General features: G+C 43.5%; 1 protein-coding gene across 3 annotated transcripts in view; it reads left to right on the forward strand.

Annotated features, from left to right (window-relative positions):
* The window catches only part of C2H1orf35 (chromosome 2 C1orf35 homolog), a 60,861-nt gene that overhangs the window by 14,684 nt on the left and 20,576 nt on the right, over window positions 1-25,601 (forward strand). For all 3 annotated transcript variants that reach the window (XM_033931827.1, XM_033931828.1, XM_033931829.1), the window contains 3 exons: window positions 3,492-3,537; window positions 5,477-5,559; window positions 20,510-20,582. In XM_033931827.1, the coding sequence (XP_033787718.1) occupies window positions 3,492-3,537; window positions 5,477-5,559; window positions 20,510-20,582 (202 nt within the window). The remainder of the gene's footprint in view (window positions 1-3,491; window positions 3,538-5,476; window positions 5,560-20,509; window positions 20,583-25,601) is intronic.

Here is a 25,601-nt window from a genome sequence, read left to right on the forward strand (position 1 = left end):
CCTGTAAGGTCACAGCCCATAAGGTAAGTGCAATGGCAGCCTCTGTAGCCTTCCTCAGATCGACACCGATTGAGGAAATTTGTAAGGCTGCCACTTGGTCCTCGGTTCATACATTCACCTCTCATTATTGTCTGGATACGTTCTCCAGAAGGAATGGACAGTTTGGCCAAACAGTGTTACAAATTTATTCTCCTAAGTTGCCAACTCTCCCACCGTCCCATTGAGGTTAGCTTGGAGGTCACCCACTAGTGAGAATACCTGCCTGCTTGTCCTGGGATAAAGCAATGTTACTTACCGTAACAGTTGTTATCCAGTTGTTATCCAGGGACACAGTTGTTATCCAGGGATACAGTTGTTATCCAGGGACAGCAGGCAGCTATTCTCACGTCCCACCCACCTCCCCTGGGTTGGCTTCTCTGCTAGCTACCTGAACTGAGGAGACACGCCCGGACCATCGGGCGGGAAGGCACTGGCGCATGCGCGGTGCGGGCATCTCGAAACTTCTGAGTTTCTTCAAGCAAGACATGCTTGTGAGACGTCCGTATCGGGGCTCTGTCGGATGACATCACCCACTAGTGAGAATAGCTGCCTGCTGTCCCTGGATAACAACTGTTACGGTAAGTAACATTGCTTTATATACCGCATCTTCTCTATAACTGTACAGCTCAGCACGGGTTACAGGAAATTAGAAAGAACAAATTTATTGAAATAAGAAAGGTGGCTTGAAGTAACTACATTGCATAATTTATATTTTTTGTACCTACATTCACATCTACACATGAGAGAAGTCATTCTCTTGATAAAATAACTTATTCTGATATAACCAATTAAGCCACTTATTTAGAAAATGTTAGGTGATACTCATATTGATGAGTTTACCCTCCCTTTTTTTCTATCTAGAGCAGGCTTGTCCAACCCATGGCCCGTAGAAACTCCCTGAAGTCCACTGAGATCTCTGCTTCCCCGCCTCACTGGTGTAACCGAGAGCTTGAGCCGTGTGGTTTTGGAAGTGAGGCTGTTTTGGAAGTGAGGCTGTTCCTATGGTATCAAGTCTTGCGAGACTTGATACCATGAGATTAACTTCGACTTCTGGTGTAGCATGGCTCAGCCTTGTGGTTGAGGCAGAGAAGCGGGGATCCCAATAGGAAATTCCACGGAGCTTCTGCAGACCACCTGATATATTTGTCTAGCAGTGGCAGGGAGACAAAACTTCATCAAAGGCAACAATCTGCAATCAGGTGAGGAGACAGAGTGTAGGCTGGGGGTACATATAAGAGAAAGAACAAGTGAAGGATAAGGGGACATGGGGGAAAGAAAGAAAATCAGATTGGCACCAGGAGAAAGGCAAATGGGAGACAGAAGTGTGCAAAATTTATGTACTGTTTGTAAGGGGGAAAGAAGCTGGGGATTGGGGAGGAGGGTCATATGAACTGAAGAAAGCATGGAGTTTCATTTTGAAACTGCCATTGATATTATTGAGATAGTGGGGAACAGTGGCATAGTCATGGGGGTGGGTGCTGAACTCTCCCAGGTTGGGTTCAGGCCCCCCCATCAAACTAGTATTACAGCCGTTAATGGCTGGTAAGGATGCCAAAGCTTTATCAGCTAAAGAAATTCACTGCTTAGCCGCTTCTCTCATGGTGATAAAGAAGGGGATCACGAACAGATCGGAGAAGGTTATCATGCCGCTGTACCGGGCCATGGTTCGCCTTCACCTGGAGTACTGCATCCAGCACTGGTCGCCGTACATGAAGAAGGACATGATACTACTTGAAAGGGTCCAAAAAAGGGCGACTAAGATGGTTAAGGGGCTGGAGGAGTTGCCGTATAGTGAAAGATTAGAGAAACTGGGCCTTTTCTCCCTCGAACAGAGGAGATTGAGAGGGAACATGATCAAAACATTCAAGGTACTGAAGGGAATAGACTTAGTAGGTAAGGACAGGTTGTTCACCCTCTCCAAGCTTAGTAAAAGAAGCCCCTAGGCAAGAAACATCACTTGATGAATTCAAATCTCTACTGAAGACCTTTCTATTTAGGGATGCATATGGTTATTTTCTTTTTTTTTTTCCCCTGTCCTGGAAATCGGGAAGGCAGTATGCAGAGTAACAGGACTGATTTGCTATTATTTCTCTAGTATCTTTACTATCATTTATTATATTTCCTCCCCCTAATTTTTCCAAGTTTATTAAAATTTACTATCCCGCGCCAAGGGTCAGAGCCTTTTGGGCGGCTTACAATCTAAAAAGCCAGTCAATTAAAAATATTTAATCAATACAGGAAAAATAAAACAATTTAAATTAAAATTAACTCAAAATGACATAAACCAATAATCTATACAAAGCATAAAAAGAAATTTCTAATATCTCCAGGATTCTCTCCATACCAAACCGCTGGTAAACATTCCCCTCTTTTAAACCCCCTACCACTGTTTGACAATATGATTTGTATAAACCGCGTTGTTATAATATGAAATTGCGGTATGTTAAAAATAAATGGAACTTGAACTATATTCCGTGTTATCTAAAACATCTAGGCAAATTACAATATAAAACATAAAGGGCTCCTTTTTATCAAGCCACGCTAGCGGTTTAATGCGCGTAATACCGCGGGCTAAACCGCCGGCCGCGCTAGCCACTAACGCCTCCCTTGAGCAGGCAGTAGTTTTTTGGCCAGCACATGATGAAATGTCGCACGCGTTAACTCTGTTAGCGCGGCTTGGTAAAAGGAGCCCAAAATTTAAATTACATATAGTGTAAAACAAAATAGGACAACAGATTTAAATCTCAGGGGTCCTTTTACTAAGGCGTGCTAGCCATTTTAGCATGTGCTAAACGCTAATGCATCTATTATAGTCTATGGACGCATTAGCGTTTAGCGAGCGCTAATATTTAGTGCACACTAAAGCGGCTAGCACGCCGTAGTTAAAGGACCCCATAATTTAGCTAACACTCATTGATTATTTATGGAAGAGCTGTGAACGATCCTTCAGAAAATGCCTGTTTAAACAAATGTTTTTAGTTGTTTCCTGAAAGAGAAAGTTAGCTGTGTTTTCCAAAGTTCAAGAGACAATATATTCCAAAGTTGAGGGCATGCTACTTGAAAGGTTACCTAATTTATTTGATAGTGCTGTCAAGTGTGCAGGTTAGTATTAAGTTGTGGTGGGATTTTTCAGGGGGGAGGGAGAGAGAATAAGTCCTTTTTTTTTTCTTCTTCAGTATTGTACTAATGTTGTTAACTGTTCTGTTTTGAACTTGACTGCAAACATTTTTTCATCTTATTCCCTAGTGATAATTTCAAAATGACATAGATCTAGCTGTGTTTAAAGTGATGCAGTATCCATAATTTTGTCTCTGAATAGAATGCACAGAACTCTTGCTATATGCATATATGTTACGTCTCTGCAGTTACCTTTAAAACTTTAAGTCTCTCAGCACTGCATTCTGGAAATGAATCTTTTTGTCTAGCTTTCCAATTTTGTGTTCTTGTTGCAGAGGTTACAAGCAGGTGAAACGCCAACCTACAGGACTGAGTAAGGAGGTACGAAAAACATTTTTTTTTTTTTCTTGTAACCTCTGGGCACGGGAAGAGTCCTGTTCTTTTCATTCCATTGGGTATTTCAGCCTTTTTCCTATACTATCTCGGTTGATCTTCCCAGTTGAATATTTATTTGTGGGGTAGAGGAGGGGACTGGTTTTAACCTTCCTTGTAATTTAAGGCAAGTTTAAATTCAGGCATAGTAAGTATTAATTATCCCAGGACAAGCAGGAAGCATATTCTCACGTATGGGTGACATCACCTACGGAGCCCCGGTATGGGCCACTTTAAAAGTGCATCGCCACTTTAAGATCTTAGAAAGTTTGCGATAGCCTGAACCGCGCATGTGCAAGTGCCTTCCCGCCCGACATAGGGCGCGTGGTCCCTCAGTTTTTTAGTTTCCGCTGAGCTAAGAAGCATTTTCAACAGCTGTTTAGAAAATTTTCATTTCGCTGCCTTCCCGCTCTCGCGGCTTCTGACTTTTTAGTCAGTTTTCTATTCTTTTATTTTTCTTCTTTCGTTCTGTTAAAAAAAAAACCCCAAGAGATTATATATTCTTTGTTTTCTATTTTGCTGTTGTGGGCTTCAGTTCTGCAGGCCTTTATGGATCGCTCTAGCATTCGTTTTTCCTATGGCTGTCTTACCGTTCCTGGCCCTTCCGCTGATAATTCTCAGTACGGGCAGTTGCTGTGCTCGGGCACTTGTGATCACCGCCATCCACCGCTGCCTCTCGCAGTGTCGGGCCCTCGACCTTGCCAATTTTTGCTTCCTCTGCTTTTTTCTTCAGCAGTACATTTCCACTCCACTTCAATAGCAGCTCTTGTTCCACGCCATCAGGAATCCAGTGCCTACTGCTTTTACGACACCAGGCTGTACTAATCAAGCCCGCATCTATGAGACAAACTTGGTTTTTTCTCTTACATGGAGCTTTTTGGACCCCAGTAAGATTACAAAAGTTGAATAGCTCTAAGTCTAATAGATGCTGGCATTGTAATCTCGAAGTAGGGACTCTAGATCATTTATTATTTTATTGTCCCTTTATTTTAGCCTTTTGAAAATTTATTTGGGGTCAAATAAATTGTTTATTGGAAAACCATGTGGCATTATCTTATGATACAATTCTATTCGGAAAATCAATGAGAGCACAGTCAAATTTCATCTAATAATAATAAGCTTTTATTGATCATGACATGAGTTTCCATACAACAAATCACATTTAATTGGAAGAAATGGAATAGACTCAATTATTGCTTCTGGTGGAATTCATTATGTCACATCTATAAAATGGAAAGAGCAATTGCTATACAAAGAGGGAACTATAATAATTTTAATAAAATCTGGGGGCCATTGACAAGATAAATGCCATTTTTCCATTATAAATGCAATAAGAAGGAAGGGATGGAGGGAGGGATTTTATAATTTTATTAAATATTTAGATCAATAATAAAGAATATTGTATATGTGGCAGGGTTACATACTCAATTTTCACATCCTGCCTTCAGACCATCTCCCAAGTGAGTGTTTTGGACCTTTCACAGTCCTTTCTTCTATAGGAGGCTCAATCTATTCTCCTGCTTAATCCCATCAAAGAAGTTCCCTTCAATCAGCAGGGTCAGGCATTTTCCTCCTGTTACTTCTAGGTACCCAAGTAGGCCGACGGTCTGAGACCCATCCTGGCTCTCAGACCTCTCAACCTATTTCTAGTTGAGGAGACATTCAGGATGCTCTTCCTTGCCCTGCTTTCTCCTCTATTGGAACGACTAGCTCTGCTATCTTGTGAACACAGAGACTTGGTCAGTTTTGTTTCTATAGACTACTCTCTCCCGAGAGCTAGTGTTGGATTTTAAGAAGTGCACCAGTATGATTAACAATTGTAAATTACAGTATTGTTAATGAGTTAGATAATATATTTATTCAGCTTTTATTTTTTTCCCCATGGTAGGATCTTGCAGAAATGTGTAAGCGGGAGGGAGCAGAACGCGACGAAAAAGATGTGGACCGAGTTTTGGGCCTTGGAAGTTCCAGGTACTGGAGTTCAGGGCAGGCTGAGAATTGGAGTGACAGTGGCATGGGATGGTGTGTGTGTGTGTGGTGCCAGCATTGAGCATTTGAGACATAATGACCTTTTGCAGCTTATCCTTTCTTTTCACCCCTGCCTTTGCCCAAGTATAATTTAACAACAGAAATGGTCCAGAAAAAACTAAGGTCCCCTTTTACTAAGGCGATTAGCATGGGCCGGCGTGGTAACTGCACCAAAGCCTTATGGACTTTAGTGCGGTGGCTGCACGGCACTCACTAATGCCACTTAGTAAAAGGGGACCTAATTCCTGAATCTAAGTGTACAGAGGAGGAGGGAATTGCCTACACATATGAATGAAAAGTGTTTTATACATTCACAAAAAGAATTGGACTGATTACATTTGCATCAGGATGCAACTTTTACCTAGCCAGTATCTCAAGATCTTTAGTTAAGACACAAGTGCACAGTGTGTGTTAGGATTTGTTTACTACCCTTTTGAAGAAATTCACCCATTGTGTTATACTGAAACAGCAGCAGCAGTCTTGAGATGCGAACCCTTCCTCTATCCCCAAAGCAGCGGCAGCGGTTCCGGGAACCCTCCTACCATCCCCGAAGCAGTGGTCTGGAGCCACGAACCCCTTCTCTAAGTCCTGAAGCGGCAGCAGTGGTCCTGAGCCACGATCCCCCCTCCAGCCTCAAAGCACTAGCAGCGGCAGTGATCCTAAGCTGCAAACCCCCCCCCCCTCCCTTACCTAAAGCAGCAGCAGCAGCAGCCGGTCAGCAGCGGCAGTGTTGAAAGCAGGCTGCTTGCAGCCAGCCCCGGCAGGGCATTTCCTATGATGCATCTCTTCCACCGTGATAGAAGACGGGCCCTGCTGGGGCTGGCTGCGAACAGCTTGCTTACAGTGCTGCCTCTGCTGACCGGCTGCCATTGCTGCTTCAGTAAGTGAGGGGGGTCCAGAAGACCAGACCCACGTGGAGGGAGGGAGGGCAGATGGACCAGAAGTGTGTGTGTGGGAGGGTCCAGCAGGTCCATCAAGGTGCAAGGGAGGGGAGATGGATGGATACTGGACCCATAAGTGGGAGGAGAAGACGGGGAGAGAAGGTGACCCAGACCAAAGAGAGGAACAGATGCTAGACCTACAAGTGGGGGTGAAGGGATGATAGAGGAAGAGAATGAGGTGGGAAGGGAGACAAAAATCCATCCTGCTGCTTGCGCTTGTCCCCAGCGCTTCTCTCTGTCGTTACTTCTGGGTCCCGTGACATCGGAGGGAGAGCCAACATGGGCAGCAAGTTGGAGATGCTGCTTGGGCCAGGGAAGCTAAATAGGTACAAGGGAAGGGTGTATTTGTGCGGTGGGGGGGGCAAAGAAGAGGGCGAGGGCAGTGCCACTGCCCCGGGTGCCTCCCACCCTCTATACGCCAGTGCCCATGGGTGCTTGATTACTGAGAGTTTTCCATTATTTTAGAAAAACCAATAATCATTGGCATTTTCGTATGATACTGTACTATTTGGCATGTCAATGAGGGCTAAGAGCCAAATATCTTCAAATAATAATAAGCTTTTACTTATGACAGGGGTTGCCATACAACAGATTACAAGTAATTGGAATAGATTGAACTATAGTTTCTGGTGGAATTATTTGTCATATATATAAAATGGAAAGGGTAATAGCTACACAGCAGGGGTATTTAAGAAAATTTCAGGATGTTTGGGAGCCTTTAACAAATTATTGTAATGAATAGTTACCATTTTTCCCTTAATAGTACATGCCCAAGATGGGGGGGAGGGGGAATAGAGTTTGATCTTTCTATAATTGTAAGGAATGTTAAGAAATATTTTATTATATGGTATATGTGTTGTATTTTTGATATGGAAAGGAGGGTGATAAACTTTTTAAAATGGAGTATTGCAGAATTTTAAGTGTTGCATCTAAGTTAAAATGTTTTTATTTGCTGAGACACTTATTGTAAATTTTAAAAATGAATAAAGATTGTATAAAAAAAAGAAACCAATATTCAATCACTCTGAAGCAGGGAATCCTAGACTGCACAACAGTACTCATAATTGGGAAGGATTTCAACAGGGGTAAAGTTCATTAGAGAACGGTCATCGATCATAGTAATAAGGTGCCTGAAAATTTTTTTTTTGGGGGGGGAGAGAGCAGTCTCAGTATAATAGATATAGAGAATTTACTGTAGTCTCATGCTCATGCTTAACATTATTATCCCAGGACAAGGAGGCAGCGTATTCTTAACGCATGGGTGACGTCACCGACGGAGCCCCGGTACGGACACTTTTAACTAGAAAGTTCTAGTTGGCCGCACCGCGCATGCGCGAGTGCCTTCCCGCCCGACGGAGGAGTGCGTGGTCCCCAGTTTCTTCGTTTCCGCGGAGCGAAGAAGACGCATGTGTTTTCAACGGCTGTTGAAAAATCTGATTTTTGCCTTCCCGCTCGCGAAATTTTCTTCTTTTTTTGCTTTTTCCCTTCGGGTTTCTTTTCCGTTTAAAAAAAAAACAAAAAACTTTGCTTCTTCTTTTTTCTTTATTTTTCAGGCCGGCCCCGGCGGGGCCTGTTGCCACCATACAGGCCTCCGGTTCTGATTTTGCGGAGGCCGTGTTTCCCTTCATGCCCCCTCAGCCGGGCTTTAAGAAGTGCCAGCGGTGTGCACGCCCGATCTCTCTCACTGACCCGCACAATTGGTGCCTACAGTGCCTGGGTCCAGAGCATCGGGCTGACACCTGCACCCGCTGTGCTACTCTTAAAAAACGTACATTAAAAAATAGACAGATCCAACAGAATATTCTTTTCGGTACCGGATCTTCCATGGAATCGGCCGCGCCGTCGACGGCACTGACTACTTCGACGACGCCTGATCCTTCCTCGGGGTCGCTAGCACCAGGTAAGCCGGCTAAGAAGCCTTCCACTTCCCTTGAGCGCCCTCCTGCCACAGCGGCGACGCTGGTCCTCCCGACATCACGCCGACCCCGCAAACGCTCCGCCCCGATTTCGGTGAGTGCCTCTTCATCGGCCTCCTCATCGCCGGGGCATGGAGCGGCACCTATGGTACCGAAAAAGAAAAAAGCGGTACCGGTGCCTCCCCTGGACGACCGCATTGCGGTCATACTCCAAAGCCAATTGCAGGAGCAACTACAGCAGCAACTCCAACACATGTTGCCAGCAATGTTGGCCCCACTCCTTCTGGTACCGGACCAGCCCGAGCCTCGCACCATACCACCGGTGTCGATCCCATCGGTACCGTTGAACACGTCCATGCCGGTACTCGCGGCTGAACCACTCAATCCTCCCGTGCAACCACGCTCTGATGCCGACCCTCCCCAACATCAAGACCGACACCGGTCCCCCCGAGACCGGGACCGGCACCGGTCTTCCTCCCCCGGTACCGTCTCGATGCGCTCTGGCAAATCTCTCTCTAAGACTCGCCACGCTGAGCCGTCCACACCACCATCCCGTCCTGCACACACCGACGTCAGGGACCTGGACTTATGGGAAGAATCCCCACCCGGTACCGATGATGAGGCTTCATCAACGGACGAGGAACCCTCGATGGTCGATACCGGTTCCAAACCTGAATAGTCCTCATTCACTAAATTTCTAAGGGAGATGTCGGCGGCTCTTTCTATCCCATTGGAATCCGACTCTAAGAAGTCCCAGGCTTTTCTCGACGCCTTAGACTTCGAACAACCCCCCCAAAGAATTTTTGAAGTTACCCGTCCACGACATCTTACGGGAAACTTTTTACAAAAATTGGGAAAACCCTCTCACGGTACCGGGAGCCCCTCGAAAACTGGATAGTTTGTACAGGGTCATTCCTATCCCGGGGTTCGACAAACCTCAACTACCCCATGAATCTCTTCTAGTGGAGTCCACCTTAAAGAAAACCCAGGGCTCCAGTGTTTATGCCTCCACCCCTCCTGGCAGAGAGGGCAGAACGATGGACAAATTTGGCAAGCGCCTTTATCAAAATTCAATGCTTGCCAACAGGGCTAATAATTACACCTTCCACTTCTCCTTCTACATGAAGCATCTGGTGCAACAACTCTCCTCCTTACAAAAATACATCCCTGAACGTAAGGTTCCTGTTTTTCAACAACAAATTTCCAGTCTACTCCAACTCCGGAAATTCATGGTGCGCTCCATTTATGACTCTTTTGAGTTAACCTCTCGAGCATCTGCCATGGCTGTGGCCATGAGGCGCCTGGCCTGACTGAGAGTTTCTGACCTCGACATTAATCACCAAGACCGCCTGGCTAACGCACCTTGTCTTGGTGATGAACTCTTCGGGGAGTCCCTGGACTCAACCACCCAGAAACTCTCGGCACAAGAGACCAGGTGGGATACTCTGATAAAACCTAAGAAGAAGACTCCACCTGCTCGCCCCTACAGATAGCAGTCTTCCTATCAACGCAGGTTCTCGGCCAGACCTCTCAACCCGCCTCAACAACAGCCTCGCCGACCTCGGCAACAGCATCAAACTCAGGCTCGCTCACAGTCTCACCAACCTGCCAAGCCTCTCCCTCCGTCAAAGCCATCTCAGCCCTTTTGACTCCTTTCTCCAGGGCATAGCCAGTCTCCCACCATCATTGCCTCTTCCTCAACCGATCGGAGGACGCCTTCAACTCTTCCTCAGCTGTTGGGAGGTCATCACATCAGACCTGTGGGTCCTCAACATCATTCGCCACGGCTACTCTCTAAACTTCCAGACTCTTCCACCAGACAATCCTCCCATAGAGTCTGTTTCTCACTCCTCCCAATCCCTTCTCCTCCTGAGGGAGGTCCAATCCCTCCTTCTTCTCAATGCCATCGAAGAGGTACCCCCAGCCCAAAGGGGTCAGGGATTCTACTCCCGCTACTTCCTGGTTCCCAAGAAGACAGGAGACCTCCGTCCCATCCTCGATCTCCGGGACCTCAACAAGTGTCTGGTCAAGGAAAAGTTCAGAATGCTCTCCCTTGCCACGCTTTACCCTCTTCTCTCTCAACACGACTGGCTATGTTCCCTAGACCTCAAAGAGGCCTACACTCACATTCCAATCCATCTGACTTCACGTCGCTACCTTCGATTTCAGGTACAGCACCGTCACTATCAGTGCAAAGTGCTACCCTTTGGCCTCGCATTATCGCCCAGGGTGTTCACCAAGTGCCTCATTGTGGTGGCGGCCTTTCTCAGGTCCCACAACCTCCAGGTGTTCCCCTACTTGGACGATTGGTTAGTGAAAGCACCTACGTCTCCTCTTGTGCTACAAGCCACTCAGCACACCATCTCCTTCCTCCACCTCCTGGGGTTCGAGATCAACTACCCCAAGTCGCATCTACTTCCCACACAGCGACTTCAGTTTATTGGAGCCGTCCTCGACACCACTCTGATGAGGGCGTTTCTCCCTTCGGACCGCCAACGGACCCTGCTCCACCTCTGCTGTCTCCACGTCTGCTCCTTCGTCGCTCCATTCCAGCTCGGCAAATGATGGTCCTCCTGGGCCACATGGCCTCGACGGTCCATGTGCTTCCTCTGGCGCGACTCCACCTCAGGACACCTCAATGGACGCTGGCCAACCAATGGTCACAGACCACGGATCCTCTTTCTCATCCCATCTCTGTGACATCGTCTCTTCAGCAATCTCTTCACTGGTGGTTGAACTCCTCCAATCTTTCCAGGGGTCTACTCTTTCATCTACCCCCTCACTCCATGATCATAACCACAGATGCCTCCCCCTATGCATGGGGAGCTCACCTGGGAGATCTTTGCACCCAGGGACTCTGGACCCATCAGGAGCGTCAGCATCACATCAACTTCCTGGAACTCAGGGCCATGTTCTATGCTCTCAAGGCCTTCCAGCACCTTCTCTACCCTCAGGTTCTTCTCCTGTGCACAGACAACCAAGTCGCCATGTACTACATAAACAAGCAAGGCGGCACCGGATCTCCCCTCCTCTGTCAGGAGGCCATCCGCATCTGGACCTGGGCCACGGCCCACAGTCTCTTCCTCAAGGCTGTCTATATCCAGGGCGAACAGAACTCCCTGGCCGACAATCTCAGCCGCATCCTTCAACCTCACGAGTGCACTCTGGATCCTCCCACACTCCGCTCCATCTTTGCTTACTGGGGCACTCCTCAGGTGGACCTCTTTGCAGCTCCTCACAACCATCAGCTGCCCCAGTTCTGTTCCAGACTCTTCTCTCCTCATCGTCTGGCCCCGGATGCATTCCTGCTCGACTGGACGGATTGGTTCCTCTATGCCTTTCCTCCACTGCCTCTGATGTTGCGGACGTTATTCAAGCTCCGCAGGGACAGAGCCACCGTGATTCTCATCGCTCCTCGGTGGCCTCGCCAACACTGGTTCTCCCTCCTGCTCCAGCTCAGCTCCAGGGAGCCCATTCCTCTTCCTGTGTTTCCTACTCTACTTACGCAGCAGCATCAGTCTCTACTACATCCCAATCTGTCCTCGCTCCACCTGACAGCTTGGTTTCTCTCGGGCTGACCTCTCCAGAGAATCTGTCTCAGCCTGTCCGTCGCATTTTGGATGCCTCCAGGAAACCGGCCACCCTCCAATGTTACCATCAGAAGTGGACCAGGTTCTCCTCTTGGTGTCTACTGCATCACCACAATCCCACCTCATTGGCGGTGGAAACTGTACTGGACTATTTGCTCTCTCTATCCGATGCTGGTCTCAAGTCCACCTCAATCAGAGTCCACCTCAGTGCCATCACTGCGTTTCATGAGCCTATCCTCGGAAAACCGCTTATGGCTCATCCCCTGGTTTCCCGGTTCATGAGAGGCCTCTTCAATGTCAAACCACCTCTGAAGCCTCCTCCAGTCGTCTGGGACCTGAATGTGGTTTTATCAGCCCTCATGAAACCTCTGTTTGAGCCTCTTGCCACTACTTCACTCAAATTTCTGACATGGAAGATGCTTTTCCTCATTGCCATCACCTCTGCCAGGAGGGAAAGTGAGCTGCATGCACTGGTTGCCGACCCACCTTTCACTGTTTTTCACCATGACAAGGTGGTTCTGCGTACCCATCCTAAATTCCTTCCCAAGGTGGTCTCGGACTTCCACCTCAACCAATCCATTGTGTTGCCTGTCTTTTTCCCTAAGCCCCATTCTCATCCTGGGGAACAGGCGTTACACACGCTGGACTGTAAGCGTGCCCTTGCATACTACCTTGACCTTACCAGGGCTCGCCGCTCGTCCCCTCAGCTCTTTTTATCCTTCGACCCTAACCGTCTAGGTCGCCCTGTCTCTAAACGGACGCTTTCCAACTGGCTTGCTGCCTGCATTGCGTTCTGTTATGCTCGGGCCGGTCTCTCACTGGAAGGTGCTGTCACGGCTCACAGGGTCAGAGCTATGGCTGCTTCTGTGGCTTTCCTCCGTTCCACGCCCATCGAGGAAATCTGCAAGGCTGCCACTTGGTCCTCAGTTCACACGTTCACTACTCACTACTGTCTGGATGCCTTCTCCAGACGGGATGGACACTTCGGCCAATCTGTGTTACATAATTTGTTTTCCTAATGGCCAACCATCCCTCCTCCCTCTCTGTTAGCTTAGAGGTCACCCATGCGTTAAGAATATGCTGCCTGCTTGTCCTGGGATAAAGCACAGTTACTTACCATAACAGGTGTTATCCAGGGACAGCAGGCAGATATTCTTACGTCCCACCCATCTCCCCGGGTTGGCTTCTTAGCTGGCTTATCTTAACTGGGGACCACGTACTCCTCCGTCGGGCGGTTAAGGCACTCGCGCATGCGCAGTGCCGCCAACTAGAACTTTCTAGTTAAAAGTGTCCGTACAGGGGCTCTGTCGGTGACGTCACTCATGCGTTAAGAATATCTGCCTGCTGTCCCTGGATAACACCTGTTACGGTAAGTAACTGTGCTTTATCTGCACAGCATTAGAAGTGACTGTAGGAATCCACATTTTCCCCTTTTAGCCACTAGAGGTCACCAAAGCAGTATGTACAGTATATATTAAAGGAGACTGAGAGGCTCCAGTCTCTTCTTTTCGCAATCATATTTGTCTATATTTGAGGATTCCTTTTGTTTCTTTTTTTGTTGTTGTTGGGGGTTTTTTTTTCGACTTTTACTGTGACCGTAATTAGCTCTTTACAAAAGTGGGAATAGAGGAGAAGTTGGAAACTAAATACTGAAAAGTCTCACTTTGGTGGTTGGAAAGATAATGGAAGCTCTGCTGAAGGAAAAAATAGTAAACTACCTGTAATTCAGTGGGTTACAAAATCTGAGACAACATGGTTTCACCAAGGGAAAATCATGCCAAATGAATCTGATCGATTTCTTTGACTGGGCAACCGGAGAATTGGATAGAGGATGTTGTGCTAGATGTAGTAAAGCCTTTGACATGGTTCCTCATAGAAAGCTTATCAATAATCTTAGTGGCCTGAAGTTAGAACCTAAAGTGGTGACCTGGATTAAAAATTGGTTGATGGACAAATGACAGAGAGTGGTGGTGAATTGAATTTGCTCAAAGGAAAGGTGAGTAGTGGTGTACTTTAGGGATCAGTATTGAGGCCCGTTCTATTCAATGTATTTGTGAGTAATATTTCTGAAGGATTAGAAGGAAAAGTGTCTCTTTGCCGATGATACGAAGATTTGCAACTGTGTGGACACTCCGGAGGGAATAGAAAGCATGAGAAGAGATTTGTGAATATTGCAAGAATGATCTAATATCTGGCAGTTAAAATTTAATATGAAGAAGTACAGAGTGACGCACTTGGGGAGTAAAAATTCAAAGGAGCTGTATATGCTCGGGGGTGAGAAGCTGATATGCACAGACCGGGAGAGGGATCTTGGCTTGATAGTATCTGAGGATCTCAAGGCTGCAAAATAATGTGACAAAACTGGCCCTAGACAGAAGGATGCTGGACCGCATAGAGAGAGGAATCGCCAGCAGAAAAAGAAGTGTTGATAACCCCCGTACAAGTCATTGATGAAGCCCCACTTGGAATATTGTGTTCAGTTCTGGGGCCGTATCTTGCTAAGAATATGAGAAGATTTGAAGTGGTCCAGAGGAAGGCAATAAAAATGATATTGGGATTGTGCCAAAAGACATGAGAAGAGGCTTGAATACCTGCATATGTATACTCTGGAGAAAAGAAGGGATAGAGGACCTATGATACAGTTGTTTAAAATACTCGAAGGGTATTAATCTATAAACAAATATATTTCAGAGAGGGCGAAGCAGTAAAACTAGAAGATATAATATGAAGTTGTGGTGTGGTAGACTTAGGAGTAATGTCAGTAAATACTTTTTTTTTCCAATTCTTTATTTTCAAAACTTACAATAAGTGTAACAATAAATACATATTTTACTTCAATACCACACTTAATATTCTACTAATATCTATTTCAGAATTAATCCCCCCTCCCTCCTAAACAATCACAATGACCGACATATATAATTTCTATATTGACCCTCAATTCAATATATCTAAATTTATTTTCCTATCAGACCCCCAACCTCCCCCCTCGCGGATGTGTATGTTTATAGGGGAAAACAATGATTAGACATTACAATATTTTGCTAATGACTCCCAAGTCTCCTGAAATTTCTTAAAATTCCCTTTCTGAATGGCTAATGATCTTTCCATACTTTTTCTCGGAGAGGGTGGTAGATGATTGGAATGCACTCCCTGTGGAGGTGGTGGAGGCAAAAACAGTGACGGAGTTCAAAAATGCATGGGATAAACACAAAGGATCCCTAAACAGAAAGAAGATAGTTTTTACATAAAAATTGACAGATCAAAAACTATGTCTTCACTTATGATGCGCAGGAGTGGTGCTTAAATAGAAGCCCAACAGCGGGGAAGGAAGATGATCTGTGGGGGGAGAAAGTTATCATGCCGCTGTACCGGGCCATGGTATGCCCTCACCTGGAATGCTGCATCCAGCACTAGTCACCGTACATGAAGAAAGACACAGTACTACTCGAAAGGGTACAGAGAAGAGCGACTAAAATGGTAAAGGGGCTGGAGTGAGAGATTAGAGAAACTGGGCCTCTTCTCCCTTGAAAAGAGGAGACTGAGAGGGGACATGATCGAAACATTCAAGATATTGAAGGGAATAGACTTAGTAGATAAAGACAGGTTGTTCACCCTCCAAGGTAGGGAGAACGAGAGGGCACGCTCTAAAGTTAAAAGGGAACATATTCCATACAAACAGAAGTTCTTCTTCACCCTGAGAGTGGTGGAAAACTGGAACGCTCTTCCGGAGGCTGTTATAGGGGAAAACACCCTCCAGGGATTCAAGATAAAGTTAGACAAGTTTCTGCTGAACGGGAACGTATGCAGGTAGGGCTGGTCTCAGGGCCCTGGTCTGTGACCTTGGGGCTGCTGCAGGAACAGACTGCTGGGCACGATGGACCACTGGTCTGACCCAGCAACGGCAACTTCTTAAGTTCTCATCCCCTTGTGCAGCAGAACCCCACCCAACCCTCCTACCGTGAGACTGACATACCTCTGCTCTGAGGCCTCCAAAAAGAGCAGCTGCAGCAGCATCAGCGCTCTGAACTGGCTGCTTCGAGGCCTTCCCCCTGCTGCATCACTGATGATGTCATCAGTGATGTAGCAGAGGGAAGGCCCTGGTGGGGAAGGCCTAGAAGCAGCCAGTTCAGAGCGCTGCTGCCACTGCTGTTTTTGGAGGCCTCAGAGCAGAGGTCGATCATAACTAGGACTTATTTTTGGGGTAGGGCTTATATTAGGAGCATCTTTAAAAATCATGCTAGGGCTTATTTTCGGGATAGATCTTATTTTCAGGAAAACGGGGTTTTACTATGTTACCATGAATAGAAAAGAAGCTTTTAATTCTACTCAGGGCTTGTGTTTTTAGGTTTTAATTGGTAAACACAACAATGTAGGTGGTGTTTTTGTTGAATAAACTTTGGGGGAAAACATCACTCTCCCCAGTAATTTCTCATGCCTGCCTGCCTTGGATCCTCCATGCTTTGTGTCTTTTTCATGCCAGTTGCTCCTTAACTGAACAAACTGGTCTAATCCTCCTCCCCCAAATTCCAATGGCTGGGGGAATGTGTGAATATAACTTTTTTGTTTGTTTGTTTGCTTGGTTCGGTTTATCTTTCATCTCTTCACTAGTAGCTCAAGATAAGTTGTATTCAAGTATGCTTGATATGACGTGTTATGGAAATGTGTTAATACGATTCAACTAACAATTATTTTTATCTGGAAAATAAACGTCTAATTACACAGGTTTATAAACACCTACAGATAAGAGCTCTAATTAAAGGGTCTGTTTTATTAAAGTGCAGTCAGGTTTTGCACTTACTGCATCCTCTGCAGTACTTGCTGGGGGCATTCCTAGTATTGCCCTGCAGTTACCATATAGGGCAAATACTTAACAGTATTATCTGGTTGCAGTTTCTGTGGCCTACTGCAATATAGAAAACCTCAAATTCATTTCTCCATCCTCGGACCCCTCCATCCCAGCACTTCATGGGAGTGTCCCTGGTAGTATCATTTATTGTTTGTTAAAATTTACTATACCGCTTGGCTTTCCCAGATCACAGTGGTTTGCACGAGTATATTAAAAAGAAATCAGAAAAGAAACCATTTACATGCATACAAGAGAAAAAAAGCATAAAAAAACAAGTATCATTGTATTTCAGAAGTCCTGTTATAGACTATATTCCCATAATCCAATCTAGATATCAAAAAAATGTATGCAACACAATAAGAACTTAAGAACAGCCGTTCTGGGTCAAACCAATGGTCCATCCAGCCCAGTTTCCTGTTTTCAACAATGGTCAATCCAGGTCACCAAATACATGGCAGAAACCCAAATAGTAGCAACATCTTTTCATCCATGAACTTGTCCAAACCTTTCTTAAACCCAGCTACTCTAACCCCTTTGACCACATCCTCTGGTAATGAGTTCCAGAGCTTCAACTATTCTTTGAGTGAAAAAATATTTCCTCCTATTTGTTTTAAAAGTATTCCCATGTAATTTCATTGAGTGTTCCCTGTTTTTTGTACTTTTTGAAAGGGTGAAAAATCAATTCACTTTTACCCGTTCTACACCACTCAGGATTTTATAAGCCTCGGTCATATCTTAGCCATCTCTTTTCCAAGCTGAAGAGACCCAGCTTCTTTAGTCTTTCCTCATACGAGAGGAGTTCCATCCTCTTTTATAATTTTGATCACTCTTCTTTGAACCATTTTACTAATTCTGCTATATCTTTTTTGAGATACAGCGACCAGAACTGAGTGCAATAATCTAATCTAATCTTCTATTTCTGCATTGCATATACCTAAGCAGGCTCAAGGCGACTTACAAAGAGAAGAGAGAGGAGTGAAGAGAGTAGGAAAGGAGAAAAGGGGAAACATGGGGCAAGGGAAGATCTGAGAAGTTTAAGTGTCAAAGAGGCTGGTTTTCAGTTTTTTCCAGAATGTGGTGTAGTTGGGTTCTTTTCTGGTCATTTCAGTGAGGTCATTCCAGGTTTTCACTCCAAGGAAGGTGAGCATGGAGTAAAAGATTTGCTGGTATTGGAGATTCTTTGTTGAAGGGAGGTTCAGTCATATCCTGTTAAGGGTTCTGTGGGAGGTAGACCATGCTTTTGAGAAAAGTTGGATGAGTGGAGCCGCTGAGTTTCTGTGAATTATTTGGTATATGATGCATGAAGTTTTAAATTTTATTTGTGATGGGATGGGTAGCCAGTGTAGGTGCCTGATGAAGGTTGATATCGAGTCATTTTTTCAGGTTGAAAATTAGTCTTACAGCTTTGTTTTGTATGAGTTGCATTTTGTGGGTCAGTGCGCTGTTGATACCCATATAGGCAGAGTTACAGTAGTCCAGCTGTGTTAGGATCATTGACTCTACAATCAGAGCGAAGTGATGTTGATGAAAGTACGGCCTGATGAGTCTTAGTTGCCTCATGGTGAAGATGGACATTTCTGAATAATAGAGATTTTGGCTTCTGTGGAGTCAAGAATGCAGCCTAGGATTTTGGACGTTTTATCGACTGTGAGGGCGTGGCCCGTTCGGAGAGTGATGCTTGTCAGTGCTGTCTGTTGGGCTGTGTGGAAGAATAAGATTTTGGTTTTGGTTTGGTTTAGTTTTAGCTTGTTGATTGTTGACCAATTTTGGATTCTTTCAATATTGGTTGATACTTTGTTGGTGACATCTGACTGGTTGTTGTTTGTGGGGATGAGGAGCAGAATGTCATCGACATAGGACATTATGCTTTCATCATCGAATTTGATGTTTCCGAGGGAACTCATGAAAAGGTTAAACAGAATGGAGGAAAGTGGAGAACCTTGAAGCACCCCACAGAAGGCCTTCCAGGGTTTGGTGATCTCTTCTTTCTTTTTAATGATGTATTCTCTGTTTTGTAGGAAGTCAGAGAACCATTTTAGCACTGTTCCAGTTATACCAATTTCTGATAGTTTTGTTAGTAGAAGGTGATGATTCACGGAGTCAAAGGCAGCTGAAATGTCAAATTGCAGGAGTATTGCCTGACGTCCCATACTGAGTAGTTGTTTGGTTTTTGTGATTAAAGTGAGGATGAGAAGTTCAGTGGTGTATTGTTGATGGAATCTGAATTGGGTTGGGTGGAGACATGAGTGTTGTTTGATGTAGATTGCAAGTAGATACTCAAGGTGAGGAAACACCATGAAGCAATATGGTGGCATTATAATATTCTCCTAAGGTAGACTCTAGCATAAAGTTACTATGATCTGGATTATTCTTCCCAATGTGCATCACTTTGCATTTGTCCATATTAAATTTCATCTGCCATTTGGAATTCCCAGTCTTCTAATTTCCTAAGGTCTTCCTACAATTTTTAACAGTCCTCTGTTTTTGGCAACTTTGAATAGTTTTGTGTCATCTGCAAATTTAATCACCTCACCTGTCATTCCAATTTCAGATCATTTATAAATATGCTAAATAGTACTGGTCCCTATGGCACTCCACTATTTACTCTCCTACATGGAGAAAATTGGCCCTTTAACCCTACCACATCTTCTGTCCAATAACAAAGTCCTAATCTACAACAGAACATTGCCTCCTATCCCATGACTCATTTTATCAGGAGTCTCTCATGAGGAACTTTGTTAAAAGCTTTCTGAAAATATAGATACACTACATCAACTGGCTCACCTTTCTCCACTTGTTTATTCATACCTTCAGAGAAATCAAGCAAATTGGTGAGGCAAGACCTCCCTTGACTGAACCCATGCTGACTCTGTCTCATTAAACCATGTTTTCCTATGTGTTATGTAATTTTTATTTTTTGTAATAGTTTCCACTATTTTGCCTGGCATTGAAGTCAGGCTTACCAGTCTGAAATTTCCCGGATCACCCCAGAATCCTTTTTAAAAATGAGCATAACACTTGTCACCCGCCAATCTTCAGGTACTATGGGCAGTTTTAACAATAGATTACAGATCTCTAATAGCAGATCAGTATTTTATGCTCTATCAAATATTATATATTCTATCAAATCAAAAGCCTCCTGAAACTTCTCTCCCTTAGTGGCTTTCTATAATAGGTTCCTAAATCTGTTTCCCAAAGAGGAGTATATTGCAGTATTGGGCTTTTAAACTGAAGGAAGTGGTAAAAGGAAGCAGAGGAGATCAAAGGCCCGTTGGCTGCATACCATCAAGAATGACATGGGAATGAACATCAAGCGATTGAAAGAAGGTGTGGAAAACATGGAAGCATGGCCTTCAGAGTATCCAAGGGTCGGACATCAACTGATTAGATAGTAGTAGTAGTAAACTGAGGTAAAAAAGGTTTGGACAAGTTCCTAGGGGGGTACATGACAGACATGGGTTCTAATAATTGCAGTGGAATGAAATGCAGAACAGATTAACATCCTCTCCATCTGAAAGCTTTACATGCAATCTATGTTAATGCGCAACTAGCAACTGTAAAACAGCAAATAACAATTTTCTTTTTCTTTTATGGCAGTGGCAATGCTGGCAGACTAATGCTCTCCAGAAAGGACAGAGAAGCTGCCAAATTGGGACTGTCGGTTTTCACTGTAAGTTCTTTGGACTCTTCTTGTCTGTTTTCATTGTAAGCTTTTTGGGACCCTTCTTGTTGCCCGTTCATTGCCTTTCTGAGACTGGTTACCATAGGAAGAAGAGAGTGGCCCCTTGGTGACTGAACAGCAGTGTCTCAGTGTCACATGAGGCATCGCTCCTAACACCCATCCCTTTACTATGAGACTCCTATGAATTGCACATTGCTTATGAAAAGGCTGGTAGTAGGAGATGAAGGAGATCCTTGCCCAGTAGGATGATGAGGCAGTCTCTAGGCTCTAAAGCCCAGCTTGTAAATGTGGCTGTAGTGGAACAGTTGGGATTCCCTTTTTCTGTACTCGTAGGTCTTTGTTTTAAAGCTGCGGTACTAGCCAGGATACTGCTTTGGGATCCCATTGCTTTCTCTGTTGATTGCATTCCTTGCTAATGTTTCAGCATGTACTGTATTTGGAGTGAGGAAGTGTGATCAGAAATGCATTCCATTTATATTTATTTTCCATTTATAACCTGCCTATTAACTAGGCATTGAAAACAACCACAGGGATGACACGGGAGAGGGGAGAAAAATGCTTCACCCTATTGGGGAGAGGGAGAGAGAAGGAAGACTAGGAAAGGGAAAGGAGAAGAAAGAGAGATGCCAGACCATGGGAAAAAAAAAGAGGGAGTGAAAGGAAGGAAGGAAGAAAAGGAGATGCCAGGCCATGGAGGGAGAGGAAGAGATTCCAAGACAGGGGGGAGGGAAGGGAAGGTGACAGATGCCAGACCAGGGAGACAGGCTTATTATTTCAAAATGGCATTTGATCCTAGTTCCTAATAGTTTGTAACTTCGCAACTTTTGCCATGACTTTTTACATGAAATCATTGGTGCAACAACTATTCCACTTTGAGCAATACATCCCGGATGACTAACTCAACATCTTTCAACAACTTGCTGATAATCTCCTGGGGAAGAGAAAATATATGGCCAGGTCAGTGGTTGAATCTTTGACATCACTTTTAGAGCGTCGACACTGTCCTTTGCCATGAGGAGACAAGCATGACTCTGGATATCAGACCTAGATGTTAACGTAAAGACCATTGAGCTAACATACCATGCTTGGGAGATGAACATTTATAATTTCCATACAATAAATAAAATAGGAATAACAAACAATAATACATTTCCCACCTCCTGTTCTGGATGTGTAAGGAGGTCAGATAAAAAGAAAAGGTACATGATATCTATTGTGACTCATTAAATGATGCCAATAGAGAAAATAGAGGAGGCCACACAAAATATTACCAGACTTGAGCAGTCGATGTCTACTTCAAAATCTTACAAACTTCTATAACCTTAAGCGCTCTTCTTATGCTAGACAGAAATATTTCATCTACTTCTTCCTCTAGGGCTCCAACACAGAGGTGGTCTAGGCAGCAGAGGCCCCAGAAGATCCAAACTCAGTCTCAGCAGAAAACCCAGCAGTCATTTTGACTTTTCTCATAGAAAACCTGGCCAACATCCAACAACCGTCTCCTCATACTCTTCCAAATGGAGGTTGTCGTCTTCATTTCTATCATCGTTGGACCCATATCACATCAGATACTTGAGTCCTACAGGGTGTGAGATGAGGCTACATTCTCCACCTTCAAAACTGCCTCCAATCCATCCTCCAAAAGAGTCTTTCAGCTCCCAACTGACTATCCTCCTTCATCAAGAGCTCTCAGCCCTCCTCCAACTCGATGCCATCATGAAAGTACCTCTGCAGGAGAGGGGCCGAGGGTTCTATTCCAAATATTTGCTGATACCGAAAAAAAACCAGAGGTCTTCATCCAAATCTAGACCTTTGCACTCTCAACAAATACTTTAGTGAAGGAGAAATTCAGAATAGTTTATTTAGGAACTCTTCTATCCCTGCTGGAGAAGAACTGGTTTTGCTCTCTACACATATTCCTTTTTTTTTTGTAAATCTTTATTAATTTTAAAATATAAATAGTGCAATACAATGAATTTAAACATAAACAAATCAAGAAACGCACTTTAAATATGCAAATAATTCAGAAAACACTCATTTTCTACCCCCCTCAACTAATAAAAGTAGATATACAGTGGTACCTTGGTTTAAGAGCATAATTCGTTCCAGAAGCATGCTCTTAAACCAAAACACTCGTATATCAAAGCAAGTTTCCCCATAGGAAGTAAGGGAAACTGCTTTGATTGGTTCCACCTCCTCCCCCCCCCCCGAGGCTACCGGCGCTGCTCCATTCTCCCCCCCCCCCTTGAGGAATCTGACGCTGTTCCAAACCCCTCCCGCGATCCGGCTTCCCCTCCCTGTGAACCGGCATCTTCCCCCCACTCGCATTGCCCCCCCCTCCACCGCGATCCTACTTCCCCCCCCCCGAGCAGTCAATGACACTTCCTTTACCTGACTTGGCACCAGTGCCTGTGCCCGAAGATCCTCCCTCTTCTGGCGCGGCCTGGGCTGGGCGGTGCATTGGAGATCCTCCTTCTTCTGGGCTGGGCTGGGCTGGACTGGCTTTGAGCATTTGCTCACTCTCAATCTCGTTCTGGCCCTTAGGACGTCTTATCTTTTTTGGCCATTTTCGAAAATCAAAACATCCAAAACAAGGGGGGCCAGCATTTTAATGGACTGGCCACACAGACATGCTAACAGAGTAGTGGGGCATGTGAGAATATCTGCCTGCTGTCTTTAAATAACACCTTTTACAGGTAAGTAACTGTGCTTTAGGTACCATATACAGAATTGGGAGCGGGGGGGGGGGGGTGCACATAAACTGATCCTGGCAGCAATTACCTTTTGGAACATTTGTGTTTGATTTTTTTTTTTTTTTTTTTTTTTTTTTATTTTCTAATTTTTCATAAAGTGTACATAATAATTAATTACAATTTATAAATACATATTATCACTTTTATATCTAATACATTATATATCTGACTTTGATTTTCCCCCCTCACCCTCCCCCCTCCCTTTCATTACTTTATTATAATATTTTAATTTTCAAATTTTTATAAAAAGTATACAACATATTAGAATACAATTGATAAATATTCAATAACTTTTTTTTTTTATATCTAATACAATATAATCTAAACAATTTTTATCCCATTTCCCTCCCCCCACCCTTTTATTACCTTTTTTTCATACGTTACATTTTGTATAATATATTATAACATACTATGTATAAATTAATTTTTCTTACCCCCCCTTTATGTGTGTCATAAAAAAAAAATCCTTAAAAGAAGAAAAGAAGAAGAAAACATCATATTATTTATTCATTACAGTATTTTGTCAATGGCCCCCATATTTTTATAAATTTAATATATGTCCCCTTTTGTACTGCTATTGTTCTTTCCATTTTAAAAATATGACATATTGTATTCCACCAAAATGTGTAATTTAGGTTGTTGTAATTTTTCCAATTGTTAGTTATATGTTGAATGGCAACCCCTGTCATAATTAATAAAAGCTTATTATTTTCTGGTGAAATTTGACTTTTTTTTCTCATCATTGTTCCAAATAAAATTGTATCATATGATATTGCAATATGATTTTCCATTAATTTATTAATTTGTGGCCAAATTGAATTCCAAAAAATTTTTATATAAGGACAATGATATAATAAATGATCTAATGTCCCTGGTTCTAGATTACAATGCCAGCATCTATTAGACTTAGAACTGTCTAATTTTTGCAAACGGGTAGGGGTCCAAAAAGCTCTATGTAATAAAAAGAACCATGTTTGTCTCATAGATGCTGACACTGTACATCCCATTCTCCAAGACCAAATTAGTGGCCATTGAGATGCATTAATTTGATGTCCAATCTCAATGCTCCAAATGTCTCTTAGGCCATTTTTTGGTTTTTTATTTAAATATCCAGATATTAATTTATACCACAATGCGGCTTGATGTCCTAGGAAGTCTGCTTTAAAGCATAAGAATTTTAAACTATATTGATTGTTTAATGATTTCCATTCAGGGAACCCAACCTGAATGGCCTGCTTCAATTGCAACCATTTAAAACTTTGTGTTTTATTGAGACCAAATCTATGTTGCAATTGTGAAAAATCCAGCAGTTTACCTTCTGATATAATATCATCTAGTGTTCTAATGCCTGCATTAATCCAGTTCTTCCAAAGGATTTGAGCTCCGCCAATTTTGATCTTGGAGTTTATCCATATGGATTGATTAGTTGATTTGTATATTGGGATGGGTGTTAATTTATCAATAAATCTCAATGTTTTCCAAGTATCCATTATTATTTTATTTTCTTTGTATCTTTTAGGTATATTAATACTTGGTAGATGAACTAAATTTAGGGGAAACATAAGGCGCCATTCCAAATATAACCAATCTGGTGCATTATCTATAAGTTCTGGGAGGATCCAATACATACCCTGACGTAGAATATAGGCTTGATGGTACCTATAAAAATTTGGAAAATTTACCCCTCCCTCCTTAATTGATTTTTGTAAGGTTACTAAAGCTATTCTAGGTGTTTTACCAAGCCAAAGAAATTTTGTTAAAATTCTATTAAGCTTTTTATAAAAGGACCCCTGAAAATAAATAGGTATCATACTCATTTGGTAGCAAACAACAGGCAACATCATCATTTTAATAGTTTGAACTCTTCCCCACCAAGAAATATGTAATGGGTTCCATTGCTCACATAACTCCGTAACTTTTTTTAATACATATTTTTCATTTTCTTTTACAGTATCTTCAATTGTTTTTTTAACTTGAATGCCTAGATATTTAAATCCTTCTTCTTTCCATATGAATGGAAAAGTATCAAATAATCCTTTTACACAGTGAACATTCAAAGGTATAATTTCAGATTTATTCTAATTAATTTTATAACCTGAAAATTTGCCAAACTTATCAATTATTTCCAATAAAGAAGATAAGGTAGACTCTGGATTTCTCAAATAAAGCAAAATATCATCAGCATAAGCCGAAATTTTATATTCCATATCTGAATATGGAATACCTTGTATCTCCCTAGTTTGCTGTATTGTTA

The sequence above is a fragment of the Geotrypetes seraphini genome, chromosome 2, assembly GCF_902459505.1.
Source record: "Geotrypetes seraphini chromosome 2, aGeoSer1.1, whole genome shotgun sequence".
Classification (NCBI taxonomy): domain Eukaryota; kingdom Metazoa; phylum Chordata; class Amphibia; order Gymnophiona; family Dermophiidae; genus Geotrypetes; species Geotrypetes seraphini.